Raw genomic sequence first — 16,557 nt, forward strand, 5'->3', positions numbered from 1 at the left:
CCCACAAAAAAACAAAAACAAAAAACAAGAAATTATGGTAGTACTAACACTAACAAATTTTGGAAACTATGTACAAGCATATTACAACTGAGTAAAAAAAAAGAAAACCCTAATTGAATGGTTGAACCTAAATACCTTTTGTTTGTTTGTTTTTGAGGGGCAATGAGGGTTATGTGACTTGCCCAGGGTCACACAGCTAGTAAGTATCAAGTGTCTGATGTCATATTTGAACTCAGGTCCTCCTGAATCCAGGGCTAGTGCTTTATTCACTGCACCACCTAGCTGCCCCTCTAAATACTTTTTTTTTTTTTTGCAGGGCAATGGGGGTTAAGTGACTTGCCCAGGGTCACATGGCTAGTAAGTGTCAAGTGTCTGAGGCCGTATTTGAACTCAGGTCCTCCTGAATCCAGGGCCGGTGCTTTTATCCACTGTGCTACCTAGCTGCCCCCATAAATACCTTTTTTGAAAATCTATTTTAGAGGCTAAAATTGCATGTTTAATTATTTTTTTGTTTTTGTTTTTGTGTTGTGTTGTGTTGTGTTGTGTTGTGTTTTGTTTTGGTAAGGCAATTAGGGTTAAGTGACTTGCCCAGGGTCACACAGCTAGTAAGTGTTAAGTGTCTGAGGCCAGATTTGAACTCAGGTACTCCTGAATAGAGGGCCGGTGCTCTATCCACTGCGCCATCTAGCTGCCCCGCATGTTTAATTATGATATCCACTAGGGAAGTAGGCCACAATCTATCATTTTTTGCTGTTGTTTGTGGAACTCCCTCAACGATATTCTTACTTTCATTCTCTCTTTTCCTCTGTCTCCTTCCTTCCTCCTGCTGCTTTTGGTTCATTAATGCATTCTGGTTTATTATACCACAATCACTTCCCAGTAATGCCCCTATAGTACTCTGCCTTATGATAAAAAAGTTAAACAAAACTAACCATGCATGAAAGATAACACTATATGCCCAAAATTCACTGCCTTTTAAGCAAAAGGTACAAAATATGCCCCAACATGAACAATCCAGAAACACTAAAGATCAGTAGCCCAATAATTCCCAAGATTATTTTTACATCCCTAAAGCAGATAGATGACTATGACATATGATAAGGTAGAACAGAAGTTGCTGGAACCACAACCTGAAATATTTGCATTATCTTTTAAAGACTACCAAAAAGAAGATGGGAAAAAAAGACTAAGCAGACATGAAACCTATAAATTTCAAAACCAAACAGATCTCTGAAGACTCAAAGAACACAAAAAAGACAATTAATGACTATTAAAGAATTTTTTCATCCATATAACTAGTCAAAGGAGAATATGAGATGAGATGATCTGTTGCTATTTTTACCTCAAATCTAAGTAAGAAAGTCAAGAGAAGCCTTATAATCTCTTTAAGTTAATCCTCTGCTACTCACTTGTTTTCAGACAGTGCAAACTGATGATTGATAATGGTACTTCTTACCAGGATCTGCCAAGCCAGTTGTTTCTAACAGGATGTAGTCAAATTTTCCTTTCTTCTGCATCAAATTCTCAATAGCCTTCAGGCCATTGTCCCTGTACAAAACAAAAACATAACAAATGCGTCAGAATCTTGGGATTTAAAAACTTAATTACTATAAACGTGTTTTATATCCCTAAAAATTGAAAAATCAAGTTTTCCATAGACCCAAAGAATTAATTTACCTACAAAACCCCTGTGAAAATGCCATGTATTTGACAATATCAATAAAACAATATATTAAGAAAATGTCCTCAGTAGTCTAAAAAAATTAAGAACCCAATGTCAAGTTTTTTCCTAAAATAGTAAGTAGGACTCACTTGCTTGGCTACTACATATTTTAAATACTATGGTATAGTTATACAATTAGTACTAACAGGATAATAGTGTTTTCTACTGTACTAAATTCACAATTTTGTAACTTACCAAGAGACTTTCACTAAATATCAAGCTATTTTATTCAGAATAAGGGTCATGAGTTTTAAGATTGTTTTGTCTTCATAAATTTACTAAGAATGAACAATGCATATTTTTTAAAAAAGACATTTTGGTTAACCAGAGAAAGCTTAACAACAAATGCTGCCAATAAAAGGTTACATGAGAAATTTTACTTGAAAAACAACAATAAACAACTATCTCACTATGCAATTCAATTTTAACATTGGTGGTGTACTTATTTCCTGACACCATTGTCAATGTTACAACTGGTACAAATTAAGTGTCTTCCCTTTTTCCTTTATTATCTGTTCTTATAATTTCTGATAGTTTTGAAATGACATGTTCTGTTTCTTATTCTGAGAAGATTAAAAAACAAGAACATAAATCTGGAATAAAAAAAACCAATGTTTTACTATTTGATTTTTTTATATCTACAACCATTATAGTTACCTGAAAAGATTATAAATTTAATTAAATGTTAATTCAATGTGTCATAAATCTGTTATAAACTCAAAAAACCCAAGCACTAAGTTACTAGTAAAAATAAGCAAACATAAAAGCAAGTAATAATTCAGTACTTAAATGACTTCTTAGAAAACTACTTTAGCCAGTATTATAAGAAAATGTACTAAAGCTAAAATGAAATACAAAATTAACTAAAACTCAACCCAAAGATGACAAACGAAGTAAAGTAACACAAATATTCCTCACTTTACTGAGCAGCAGAGGCAACCATTTCGAAGCTCCAACCATTCCTCATATAGCTCCCCACCTTGGCTTACAGCTAAGGATTTCTCCAATGCACTTCCTACAACACAAAGCAACAAAGCATTCTTTAAACTGTTCATCAGCCAAGCAAAAAAGGAAAGATTTAAAAATTATTCCCCCAAAATCAGATTTCTAAGTGTTTTATTGTTGATCTAGTTGTTCCCAGTTGCTACTAATAATGATAATGTTGCAAACTAAAATTCAGTTTTTACTTTAATAAACATTCAACCACACATCAAATAAAATGACTATTTCTAAAACGTTAGGAGATATTAGAACCACAATTAGTTTACTAGCTCAGATTTCTTGATAATTCCTGTTCTAAATTTTTGGGAGGTTAATTATTTTTTTAAAACAAGGAAATAAAAGCTAAGACACTACAGACTACTATAATATAAATGAAAAATGCTGAAGAAAATGCTTAAATATCCAAGTTTTTAGAAAGAGGGATATTTAAACCAATGCTCATCCCAAAGGTCAAAACATTTAGTATAGGGGTAAAAAATAATACTGCTTACGTCTTCCTTTTTAAGCTACCTACCCATTTCTCTCTATTCTTTGAGTTTAAAGTAACTATCTTAAAGACATTCCTTGCTGTCTGTGATAAAAATGGGTTTCTCTTTCTGGAAGAGAAAATTTGGGCTTGATATCTGTTCTCATCAAACTCCTAAGGGACATCCCCATCTGGTTTTCTGCTTTTTATTCTTTCCACATACCCAGCACAAAAAGTTGGCTTTAGCATTAGAAGACCCAGATCCAAGTCCTTCCTAACTTCTCAGTGCCCCCAGACAACTTTCTATGAGTACATCGGTATTGATATGGTTTGGTCCATCTCCCCCAAATCCTTTCATTAAATCATTATTTCTTAAACTAGGTACTCAACAAGTCCCAGCCTTGGTAAAGAAAAAAAATTTCAAGTTAATTGACTGTAAACAAAACATCATTTTAAAAACTACATTCTTAGAACTTCCAAGCAATAATCCCTCACCAAACAACATATTAGGTTTCTCTGTGAACTTTAAATTATAGTAATAGTAAAAGAATTTTTCATTTTATTTTTCCTGTATTAAAAATACAGAGATAGAACCAGAAATAGGTTTCATATTCAGTATAGTACATAATTTACTGTTAGTGACCAACAAAAATGAAAAGTTTTCTTTTAAATTTTGTAAATCTTTAAACTTTAGATTGCTGATAAAAAGGTTTTAGAGAAGGATTTTCGGGGTTCCTAGTGTGGGCCAGCCATTCTCTGTGTGTAACATTAGGGATTATGTTCAAATTACAATGGCTACAAAATTTAAGGTTAGCATATTTCTAGTCCTTGACAATTCTAGAACAGCCCAAATTACATTTTTGTTATTTAATTTCAGCATTTGGCTTCAACCTTCAGTGTCACAAAATCACTTTTATCACCCATACCTGTACTGTCATTTAAACTTTCCATATTCATCCTCATCTGAAGTTGTGTCATTTCTTATACCCTTAATTTCACATATGAATTATTAATTTTTTAAATCATTGGGATAGACTCATCTCTGTTCTTGATTCCTCTTATATCAGTATTCATAGCTTTACTTACCTTCCCCAAACTCATTTAAAATAACTGCTATTCTTTTGTTATGCTGTTCAGTTAGAATGTAGTTAAGGAGAGTTGTCTTTCCAGCACCTAGAAAACAATGACACTAGTTTCAGTAGCACAAACTCCATTTTTCATTTGTTTCCAACCCCACCAATAAAAAAGAAAGAAAAAAACCAAATAGCTCAAACTGAAAATCAGTATTCTGAGACTATTTCATACATTTTAGGGCCCTCAGTGCTCTTAAGAACTTCATTCATGTGGTTCTATTGCTCAAATACTTTGCCTTGAATTTTTAAAGTGTTTCACTACTTCTGTTTTGGGATCCTGAATACAAATGATATTAAAGCATCTTCTGCTGTTCTGGCTTGTGACATGTAATACTTTGACAGTATTATGTGTATGTGATTTCTCAAGACTGAAAATTACTTTTCTCTACTCTATAATTTGAAGCTAAAGACCCACTATTTAACATCTAACATTTGATTTTATTTTAAAATGCAAAACATCTAGTAAAAAGCTGATACAGTATGACAAGAGTGCTATTTTTGTTACTCTAAAAATTTTTTTATTAAATGTCTAGGAATTGGGGCAGCTAGGTGGCTCAGTGGATAAAGCACCAGCCCTGGATTCAGGAGGACCTGAGTTCAAATTTGACCTCAGACACTTGACACTTACTAGCTATGTGACCCTGGGCACGTCACTTAACCCTCACTGCCCTGCCAAAAATAAAAATTTTAAAAATGTCTAGGAATTGTGCCAGGACTATAGGAAATATCAATAGTATACAGATTAAGAAAACAGTATTTTGTGAAAAATAGACATGCTATATAACCTTCATCCAGTAGGTGGCAGATTAAACCTAATTTCTTACTATGTAGAAGAATCAGGGTAAATATAAAGTTACGATCCATGCTGCCGGAAATAACTCCCAATGCAACTATGCTCATAAAAAAAAATGTCAATTTCATAAATATTCACGTAGGCAATGATGATTAGAATAACAATTATTCTAGAATGTCTTAAAATAATTCCTTAAAAATGCCTTTTAAAAAGTTTTTATGGACCTAAAAACTAAGGTAAAAAGAAAAAGACATACCTCAATTTTCACCTACACATATTTAGACATCTTTTTTTACAGGCAGATCATTCAAAATGTGCATGTGTATGTGCACATAATACAAAGACAACTACCATTTTAAAAAATATCCAATCTGAAATTCTTTAAAAATTTTGTTTTGTGGGTCAGATGAAGACTTGATTAAGAATAGTTTGGGGGGGGGCAGCTAGGTGGCGCAGTAGATAAAGCATGGGCCCTGGATTCAGAAGGACCTGAGTTCAAATTTGACCTCAGAAACTTGACACTAGCTATGTGACCCTGGGCAAGTCACTTAACCCTCATTGCCCCACCAAAAAAAAAAAAAAAAAAAGAATAGTTTCACAGGAGCTTAGTGATAAAGTAGAAAGAGCACTGGGCCCAGCTGGAGTTAGGAAGACCTGAGATCAAATCAAGCCTTTGGCACTTAATAGTTGTGTCACCCTGGGCAAGTCTCTTGACCTGTTTGCCTGAGTTTCCTCAACTGAAAAATGGGAATAAAACATCACCCAACCTAACAGGGCTGTTGTGAGGATCAAATGAGTCAAGTGTCTAGCACACAGCAAGCACTTTATAAATTAATGTTTATGAATTTATAAAATTTTTCTTTATACACTTATTTATTCTTTTGTTTTGTCTTTTTGTTTTTGGTGGGCAATGGGGGTTAAGTGACTTGCCCAGGGTCACACAGCTAGTAAGTGTCAAGTGACTGAGGCTGGATTTGAACTCAGGTACTCCTGAATCCAGGGCCAGTGCTTTATCCACTGTGCCACCTAGCTGCCCCTTACATTTATTTATTCTTATAAATTATTCTGTATACATTTGTTCTCTTCCCCTTTTGCAGTTTCATGCAGGAAGTCAAGAAACACCGAAATTTTGAAAAAGTCAAAACTGCAGTTGACCGAAAGGGCAGTAGAAAGACACAGGTAGGTATAATGGGCTGCAGGTGTAACTGCAACCAAGACTCATGTGAGAGAAGCAACACAAAAGCTATCTTTCATCAAAGACACAGGCCAGATATGCAGGAAGAATGACAGCATCCCAAATGCTCAGAGTAAGTGCTATAATGGTACCCTTTAAATATTAAAATATTTTGTATATCCTCTATACAGGAAAAATATAGAAGGGCACAGACTAGGACAGCACAGGATCAGAAGATAAGTTTTCATCTGTACCTAGGTTCAAATTCTGGCTCTGCCTTTGAATATCTTTATGACCTTGTCCAAGTCACTTAAATTCTCTGGGCCTCTAAGCTGATTTAACTTAAACTTCAAGCAAAAGATTACTTGGAGGGGGCAGCTAGATGGCGCAGTGGATAGAGCACTGGCCCTGGATTCAGGAGTACCTGAGTTCAAATCCGGCCTCAGACACTTGACACTTACTAGCTGTGTGACCGTGGGCAAGTCACTTAACCCCCATTGCCCCGCCAAAAAAAAAAAAAAAAAGATTACATGAGTTCCAAAGAAAAATAGCATAGAGCAAAGCTTCTTAAATTGTGGATCGCACTGCTGAATGCAGAGGTCACAAAAAAATTTGAGAGCCGTAAAAGGTTATGTATACCTATGTTTTATACCTATATATACACGGGGTCACATAAAAATTTCTTTGGCAAAAAAAAAAAAATTAATTTCTTGGGCCCACAAGTAGAAAAAGTTTAAGAAGCTGTGAGATAGAGGTCAAAATAGAGAACGAAATATTAATGAACAACAAAGGACAGCAGTGTATAGAGTGCTGGATTTAGAGTCAGGCTGACCTGAGTTTGAAGCCAAGTGTAGACATTTCCTAGCTGTGTGGCCCTGAGTAAGTCACTAAACCTCTCTGCCTCACTTTTTTCCTTTGTAAAATAGGATAACAAGTACCTACCTTCCAGGGTGCTGTGAGAACAAAAAGAAATGTCTGTAAAAAGATTTATAAGCCTTAAAACATTATAAAAATGCTACCTCATTATTATTATTATTTGAAAATAAATCAGTTTCACATCAATTCTTCCCTAGTTTGTTCTTTTATATTATATGGAATTCTATGGCTTTTCCTACATAGAAATTATTTTTAGCAATAAACAAGTACTCATTTGTGTGAAATAAATTCGAATGTTTTAAATTTTCACACGTTAGTAGTTTGACAAAGAAAATTATGGGGGGCAGCCTAGGTGGCACAGTGGATAAAGCACGGGCCCTGGATTCAGGAGGACCTGAGTTCAAATCCAGCCTCAGACACTTGGCACTAACTAGCTGTGTGGCCCTGGCCAAGTCACTTAACCCTTATTGCCCTGCCCAAAAAGAAAAAAATTATGTAAAGTCTTCAAAGTAACAATATTACCTTATATCCAAGAATAGTCTATTGATAAGCTTCAATTAAACAAGAGTGAGGCCTATTTTAAGTGAAGCACCCAGAACTTCTGCTATAATGAAATGGCTCATTAACTTTTTCTACCAATAAACATTCTTTATCTTTAAAACTAAGGTTCACCTAAATATTTCTGTCATAATCTGCCTCTTTTCAGTCAATCCCTCAAGCATTGTGCTAAGTGCTAGGGACACAAATACAAGAAAAAAGTTCCCTGCCCCTCAAGGTTACATTCTTTTTTTTTTTTAGGGCAACGGGGGTTAAGTGACTTGCCCAGGGTCACACAGCTAGTAAGTGTCAAGTGTCTGAGGCTAAATTTGAACTCAGGTACTCCTGAATCCAGGGCCGGTGCTTTATCCACTGCGTCACCGAGTTGCCCCTCAAGGTTACATTCTAATGGGGAAAGACAACACATAAAAGGGGAGCTGGGAGTGGTGCAAAGTCTGGACACAGAGGGATGGCTGCTCAGTGCCCCTCCTCTGTCATGAGGTGGGAATGAAGAAGTCAGCACTGGAGAAAGGGCCCTGAAGCTAAGGAGAGGGAAGGCAGAAGAGGGGTCATATAAGTGATGAGAACAAAAGATTCCTCCTTAGAGCCCATCCTCTAAATGGAGATTCCTCAAAGAACTCAAGGGGGCACAGGGTGAATCAGACATCCAGTCTATAAACACTTATTAAATGCCTACTATGTCCCAAGTGCCAGGGATACAAAGAAAGACTCAAAACCGTCCCTGTTCTGCAGGTTTGGTCTAAGGGGGAGACAACAGGTAAACAACTACATCAGAATAAGCTTATGTACAGGATAAACTGGGATAATCATCAGAGGGCAGGCACTGGCATTAAGGGGGACCAGGAAAGGCTTTTTGTAGAAGGTGGGGCTCTAGCTGGGACTTGAAGAAAGCCAGGAAGCAGAGATGAGGAGGAAGAGCATTCCAGGTATTGAGGATAGGCTGTAAAAAGGTCCAGAGTTGGGAGATGGAGAGTCTTCTTCAAGGAACAGTAGTAAGGAGGCCAGTGTCACTGGATCAGAGTACACAAGAAGGGGGATGTAAGGTCTAAGAAGACAGGAAAGTTTGTGGGATTGGGGATGCAGGAGGGGAGCAGGGAAACGGAGTAAGGGGGCTAGGAAGGGCAAGTTATGAAGAATTCTGAATGCTAAACAGGATTTTTATATTTGATCCTGGAGGTAACAGGGAATCATTGGAATTTATTAAGGGCTAGATTTGCCTTCAGGAAGATCATTTTGATACCTAGACTAGGGGAAGAGTTGAGGTAGGCCGACCCATTACAGGCTATTGCAATAATCCAGGTGTGAGATGATAAGCACCTCCAGGATGCTAGCAGCGTGGGAGGAGAGAAGGGTCCCAATGCTAGAATATTTTTTTTTTCAGTAAAATAAAAGACAAGGGTCTCAGGTACAACACACATTAGACACCATTTAGCCCCCAAACCCTTTTTACAGAGAAATTGTGCCTAGACTTAAACCATGGTCCTCTGATGCCAAATCTAGTGACCTTTCCACAAACAGTATAGTTCACTGACTGCTGGACAGGGAGGCAGAAAAACTTGGGTTCAATCCCAGCCTCTGACACTTACAAACTATGCAACCTCCAGCAAGTCACATGAAACTCTGAGCTTCAGTTCTGTCACCTGTAAGATGGGGATAATAATACCTTTAGTACCTGTCTCACTAGGTTCTTGTTATTGAGATTTAAAGAGAATTCTGGTAAGGTATTTTGCCACTATATAGAAGTCAGTTATTATCATTATCTTTTGAGATCTAATAAGAATGCCTTTAAGGTATTTTGTCACTATATAAATGTCAGTTTATCATCATCAACATCTTTTGGATATCTATAACATAAGAAGCTAAAACTTAACAGCTGGAAGGGACTCTAGAGATCATCTGATGCAAAGAACCATATATATGGGGGTGGGTGATGGAAAGCAGGTCCTTGGATAGAGGAGAAAAAAGTACATCTTTATTTTCCACTAACCTGCAATTTAGTGTCTTCTTCAAATATGGGATCTATAAACCTCTGACTTTCAAAGGGGTCCCTGTCTGTCTATCTGTCTGTCTGTCTGTCTGTCTGTCTGTCTGTCTCTCTCTCTCTCTCTCTCTCTCTCACACACACACACACACACACACACACACACACACACACACACACACACACACGGTGAACAAACTGATTTTAAGTCCAACCCCCTAATCTTACATGGGGAAACTAAGCCCCTGGGCCAAGAGGATAGTTATCAAGAGCAAAGTCCAAACCCAGGTTGTCTGACTTTAAGTCCAATGTGTTCCTTTTTTCCTTTCTCTTTTTCCTTTCTTCTTCCCTCCCCTCCCCACCCCCCCCTCCCTCCCTTCCCCCCCGCCTCCCTTCCTCCCTTCCTTCCTTCCTTCCTTCCACCACACCTGGCCGCTAAGAAGCTGCTGCTCCCTGACGTGAAGGGGGAATCTCATTCCAGGGACGGAAAAGGCACAAACTCTTCGTGGTTCTTGTTATTATTTATTATGTTCATAGTATTATTATAACTATCGCCGTATTGTTACCGTTATTATCATCATCCTTATTATTTAACGTGAATCTGTGTCTGGGAGCTCCCGAAATTACTGGTTGGCTTAATTACCTAAATACCCAGTGATAATCGTGACCGGAATCTTAGCATAGGGGTCAGGCTTCCCCTCCTCCTCCTCGGGCTGCCGGTGCTGCTGCGGTTGCTGCTGCTGCATGTCAATGGGGACCAGCTCCGGGCAATCCTCCTCCTCCTCCGCCTCCGCTTCCTCTTCCTCCCCATCCATGCGGCCACTTGCTCTAAGCATCACTGCAAAAGGGGTGGGTAGAGGATACCACTCACAGTCAAGTGCGAGGAGCAGGATGTAAACCAGCCCCAAGCTCCCGCCGAGCACGCCGCCGAGCACGCCGCGCAGCTCCCGCCCCCTGACGCCTGTACGCCATGACGCAACGAAGTCCCATCGTCTGGGACTCTAGCCTCTTCGCCCTCCCAGCCCCAAGCGGAAGTGCGCTACTGCTCCCGTCGACCTCTACTCGCCTAGCGCTCTGATTACCCTGCCCCGAAAGACAACACGAGGCACCAGCCGTAGCCACACCCCTTCCTCCACGAATCCTATATAAGAAACGCGGCGCGCGCCTTGCGTATGTCCCCAAGTTAGATGAGACTGAGGGTTTACGGGCCCTGGGTGGGTGACCTGTTGTAATTATTACTTCCAAAATGCGCTTGCAAGTACCATTCTTGTCCAGAAAAAAATTCTGTAAAACAACAAAGGCTGTTTTAAAACTCTTCCACGGTCCTACAGCCAATGAGGCAGGCATATGTTGCTGGCTCATGATAGCGAAAGAGACCGGAGGAGGAAGGAAGGTAAACGGGCATTTACTGAGTTTCTACTTTATTATGTCAGGCACTGAGCTAAGCCCTTTACAGATATTATTTGATTTAAACAACAGCCCTGATAGGTAGCCCCTGCAAGGTAGAGACTATTATTCCCACTTTTTAATTGGGGGAAACGGAGGCAGTCGGTTACTAAGTGATATGCTCAGAGTCACTTAGCTAGTGGGTTGAGGCTGCATTGGATCTCGAGTCTTCCTAAATCCGGGCCCAGCTGTGCCACCTGTGGTTCAGAAGTTTTGACTTCCTGACTCCAAAACCAGCACTCTATATCCGCTGCGCCAGTTAGCTGCCCCGAAAGTTTGGCACCGGCTATCCAAGCTCAGGTGTTGTTTTTTTAATCATGCCTGACTCCGTGATTCCTTTGGGGATTTTCATGGCAGAGATACTGGAGTGGTTTGCCACTTCCGTCTCCAGCTCATTTGACAGATGAGGAAACTGAGGCAAACAGGGTTAAATCACTTGTCCAGGGTCACTCATCTTAATAACTGTCCGTGGTCTGATTTCAACTCAGGAAGATGAATCTGCCCTATGTGCCACCTACCTGCCCAGAAATCAGGAGACTAAGTTCTATTTTAAGAATCTCCAGTAGCTCTCTATTCCCTCCAGGATCAAATATAAAATCTGTTTGGATTTCAAAGCTGTTCATAATTTAGCCCCCTCCAAGCTTCTTACAGCTACTCCCCTCATCTGTAGTATCCAATGACACTGTCTTCCTACTCTTAACTCCGTCAATTTCTTGGTTTCTTTCAAGTCCCATCTAAAATCCCACCTTCTACGAGAAGTCTTTCTTGATCCTCCTTATTGCTAGTGTCTTACCTCTGCATCATCTCCAATTTATCCAGTATATATCTTGTTTGTATGTGATTGCATATCATCTCCCCCATTATACTGTGAACTTCTCGAAAAAGCAGGGACTGTTTTTGCATTCTTTGTATCTCTATCGATTTGCAGTATTGGGTACATATTAGATACTTAAATATTTGTTAATTTGATTTCTAGGCAATGTGGTGTAGTAGTTTAAAAAAAAATACCGTCAAACATTGCAAATCCTCTGAAGCTTGTCATTTTGTTTCCTAATACCATTTGTTGGCCAGCTTACTGGAAAGAGACACTGGAGAAGGAGGAAGCAGTGGTGGTATATTGGTTAGAGTGCTAAATTCAGTCAGGAAAACCTGGGTTCAAACCACTTGTGGACTGAACCCATTCCAGTTCTCCCACTTCATCACCTGTATGAAAGTGACTATGAGGGCCAAGTCACTTAAACAGATTCCATTTTCTCATTTGTTATTTAGCCTGTTTCTTAACCTGGAAAATAAGGTGGAGTGGTGGACTAGATGTTTTCTAAGGCTCTTTCCGGGTCTTAACACTTCTTTACATTGTGGAATTTAGACCTAGAAAAGGACTTTGGAGGTTGAGCCCTTCATTTCACAGATGAGGAGAAAAACCCTTTTCAGTTATTCCTAGGAGATTCCTGTATTTTTTTATTATTGAATGAACATTCAAAATTCAGGAATAATAACATCCGAGTTTGGTTCTTACAAAGCCCCTTGCCTTATTTAATGAATAAATTAATGTAAAAGGTTTACCAAGTCTTTCTAGATGTCAGAAACTGTGTGAGGGCAGCTAGGTGGTGCAGTGGATAGATAGAGCACCAACTCTGGAAGTCAGGAGGACCTGAGTTCAAATGTGGCCTTAGACACTTGCCACTTACTAGCTGTGTGACCTGGGCAAGTCACTTAATCCCAACTGCCTCACCAAAAAAAAAAAAAATTGTGTGAAATGCTGGAGATACAGATAATAAAGCAAGAAAACCCTTGTCTTCAAGAGGTTTCCATTGTAATGGGGAAAGAAAACACATAGGGGAGTGGTGGCCAGGGAGCAGTGTTTTAAGCAGGCAAGTCATAAAGGCAGTGATTTGTGGGGGCAGATAGGTATCGAAGTGGATAAAGAACTGGCCCTGGATTCAAGAGGACCTGAGTTCAAATCCAGCCTCAGACACTTGACACTTACTAGGTGTGTGATCCTGGGCAAGTCACTTAACCCTCATTGCCCTGCAAAAAATAAATAAATAGTAATTTGTGTTGTGGAAGGAAAAAAAATCTGAATACTGTAGTCTGTGTTTAGGCACAAGCTTGCCAGAAACTTCTTTTTTTCATTAATTTATCCCTATTCTCATCTAAGCATTGTTCTCTTTAGAGTGAGAAATATTCAACTTGGCATAGCCTTCCCTGCACCCTTTAATTTATTTGTTTATTTTTTTAGAGATTCATTATTTCTCCTTCCCACCCACCCCCAACTGAATAATTTTTAAATAGAAAGAAAGAAAATCCTAATAATATGCATAATATAGCATGTTGCAATTCCACATTGGTCAGGGACATCTCCCCAATATAAGACATTTTATTGTTTTTCAGTTGTGTCTGACTCTTCATGACCCCATGGACCATACAAGCCCAAAGAGTTTTCTTGGCAAGAAAACTAGAGTGGTTTCCTTCTCTAGCGGATTCAGGCAAACAGAGGTTAAGTAGTGACTTGCCCAGGCTCACAAAGCTAGGAGGTATATCATTTGAACTTAGATTTTTCTGACTTCAGGCCCAGTGCTCCATCTACTGAACCACCTAGCTACCTCCTGAAATAGTTTGAGATAACATTTATAGGACTCGAATGGTGAAAATTTATTAATAAGCCACAATTTGGGGTTAACGTTCTACTTTATCTAATGTAACAATAGTCACATAATGTTTTCTGGAAAGCCCCTGGAAAATCATTTTCCTAAAACCACTCACAACCTCAGTGACCACTCCCTTTAAGAGTTCAAGTTTTCTCTCTATCTGTCTCTGTCTTTCATTCTCCAACCCCCACCCCCTTTCAGATCACTGCTGTAATCCTTTCTGGGACAGGAAAAAGAGGACACCATTAGATAAGTCATTATTCTAATTCCTTCAGGTAGAATCCTGAGCCTTTTGCCCAAGCCCTTGTATATTCACCTCCGTAATTACTTAAAAAGGAAGAGTTCTTTTTTTGTGTTTTTTTGTTTTCATATCACCTTTATTATTGAATATATCCTTCACCCTCCCCTACTCAGTGTAACAAATCCTTTATAACAAAGAATATAGAAAAAAAGAGGGGAAAAATGTTCAGCAAAACACACCAAGTAGTTGCAATCTCCTAGAATAGGTTCTTTACTTTGTCAATGAACTTCCTAAAAGGTAATGGCCAGAACTGAATACATTACCTGAGATGTGGTCGATCTATGTCAAAATCTCCCTAGTATTGGTCATCATATTGGTCGTCTCTTTTTTTTTTTCCCACATTAGTCATGTTGTGAAAGAAGAATCAGAACAAAAGGGAAAAACCATAAGAAAGAAAAAACAACCAAAAAGTGAAAATAGTATGCTTCAATCTGCATTCAGACTCCATAGTTCTTTTTTTTTTGGATGCAGATAGCATTTTCTATCATGAGTCTTTTGGAATTGTCTTGGATCATAGTATTGATGAGAAGAGCTAAGCCTATCACAGTTGATCATCATACAGTGTTGCTGTTACTGTGTACAATGATCTCTTGGTTCTGCTCACTTCACTCAGTATCAGTTCATATAAGTCTTTCCAGGTTTTTCTAAAATCTGCTTGCTCTTCATTTCTTACAGCACAATAGTATTCCATTACATTCATATACCACAACTTGTTCGGCCATTCCCCAATTGATGGCATCCCCTCAATGTTCAATTCTTTGTCACCACAAAAAGAACTGATATAAATATTGTTGTACATGTGGGTCCTTTTCCCTTTTTTATGATCTCTTTAGGATATAGACCTGCCAGGTCAAAGGGTATGCACAGTTTTATAGCCCTTTAGGCATAGTTCCAAATTTTTCTCCAGAATGGTTGGATCAGTTCACAAGGAGGAGTTCTTGTAGCTAATTTGGATAGAAGAGAGCAGGACTTTGTTTCAGAATTGATAGTTTAAAAAAAGACTGATAAGGGGTTTCTCTTTCATCTTTGTTTATATATACACATATATACATACACACATATTCTTCTTTCTCTTATCCTTCCCCTTAGGATGTAAGCATCTTCAAAAAGGTATTGCTTTATTCATTATATTTTTATTCCTAGTACCTAGCATATGGTAGGCACTTAATAAATGCCTGTTGAATGTATCCATTTTGGGGGGCAGCTAGGTGGCATAGTGGATAAAGCATCAGCCCTGGATTCAGGAGGACCTAAATTCAAATGCGGCCTCAGACACTTGATGCTTACTAGCTGTGTGACCCTGGGCAAGTCACTTAAACCTCATTGCCCAGAAAGGGGGGAAAAAATGCCTGTTGAGTGATTGATGGCTATCACTGGCCAAGCTTCATGGGCAGGGGAAATCATACTAGAAAGTAGACCACTGGAGTCAAAAAATGGAGTGCAACAGCACTTATAAATGAGCATTCCATTGAACTGACACAGGATATATCAGAAAGCAGTAGGGTTGACCAAAATTCATACCCCAATTTATACATACCAGCCGGGTCCTACCTTTAACTGTAGTTAATTCTAGTTACTAGCTGAGCAAGGAAGAAGTCAGTTATGCATTGTGCTCCATGGGTTAGCTCATACTAGTCTAATGGAAAGAGCATTATCAGAATCTAGCTAAAAATGAAATTTCACAAAGAAAAGGATTGATTGACTTTTTCCTTTGCCTCCAGGAGAATGATAAAAGCTCTGCTTCTCTGCCCAACCATTCTGGAAAGCAATTTGGAATTATGCTAAGAAAATGACAAAAAAATATCTTTGCCCTATAGCCCAGAGCTAGCACTAGTAGGCATATACTCCAACAAGGTAGAAGACAGAAAGACCCTATGTATGCACCCAAAAGAATTAATAGTGAAATATTTTTGTGGTAGCAATGAGTATTGGGAAATAGCTAAACAAATTACACTTGAATATAATTAAGTAATGTTGTGTCATAAATGATTAATATCCCCCTGAGTTTATCTACAATTTTTCTTCTATTTATCTTGTTTGTACATAATTGTTCTCATGTTTTCTCCCCTATTTGACTGTGATCTCCTTAAGGGCAGGGACTGGGTTTGGTTTTTTAAGTAGTGGTGGTGTTTTTACCTTTTTTTTTTTATCCCCTGGACTTAGCACAGTGCCTGGAACTTATTAAATGCTTAATCAAAGCTTGTGACTTAATATGAAGAATTCCAAGAAGCATGAATGAGCCTTGTATGAATTGCTCTCACGTAAAATAAGAAGAATCAGGAAGACAGTACATTGAACATGTACAAACTAATTGGAAAGAACAAGAAGATAAAACTGAACACCATTTAATCAAAATAACCAAACTTGTCCCTGAAGAAGAGGTGAAGAGGCACTTCCTTCCCTTCTTTGAAGATATAGGATGGTATGAGGATACGTCACATGTACTGCCAGTCTTG

General features: G+C 38.5%; 1 protein-coding gene across 2 annotated transcripts in view; it reads right to left on the minus strand.

Moving 5' to 3' along the window:
- LOC122737166 (COBW domain-containing protein 1-like) overlaps nucleotides 1-10,651 on the minus strand; it is a 63,940-nt gene extending 53,289 nt beyond the window's left edge. For both annotated transcript variants that reach the window (XM_043979633.1, XM_043979634.1), the window contains exons 1-4: nucleotides 10,350-10,651; nucleotides 4,278-4,364; nucleotides 2,642-2,738; nucleotides 1,457-1,548 (exon numbers count right to left, since the gene is read on the minus strand). In XM_043979633.1, the coding sequence (XP_043835568.1) occupies nucleotides 1,457-1,548; nucleotides 2,642-2,738; nucleotides 4,278-4,364; nucleotides 10,350-10,542 (469 nt within the window). In that variant the 5' untranslated portion in view covers nucleotides 10,543-10,651. The remainder of the gene's footprint in view (nucleotides 1-1,456; nucleotides 1,549-2,641; nucleotides 2,739-4,277; nucleotides 4,365-10,349) is intronic.
- Nucleotides 10,652-16,557: the final 5,906 nt, after the last annotated feature.

The sequence above is a fragment of the Dromiciops gliroides genome, chromosome 1 (genome assembly GCF_019393635.1).
Source record: "Dromiciops gliroides isolate mDroGli1 chromosome 1, mDroGli1.pri, whole genome shotgun sequence".
NCBI classification, from domain to species: Eukaryota; Metazoa; Chordata; class Mammalia; order Microbiotheria; family Microbiotheriidae; genus Dromiciops; species Dromiciops gliroides.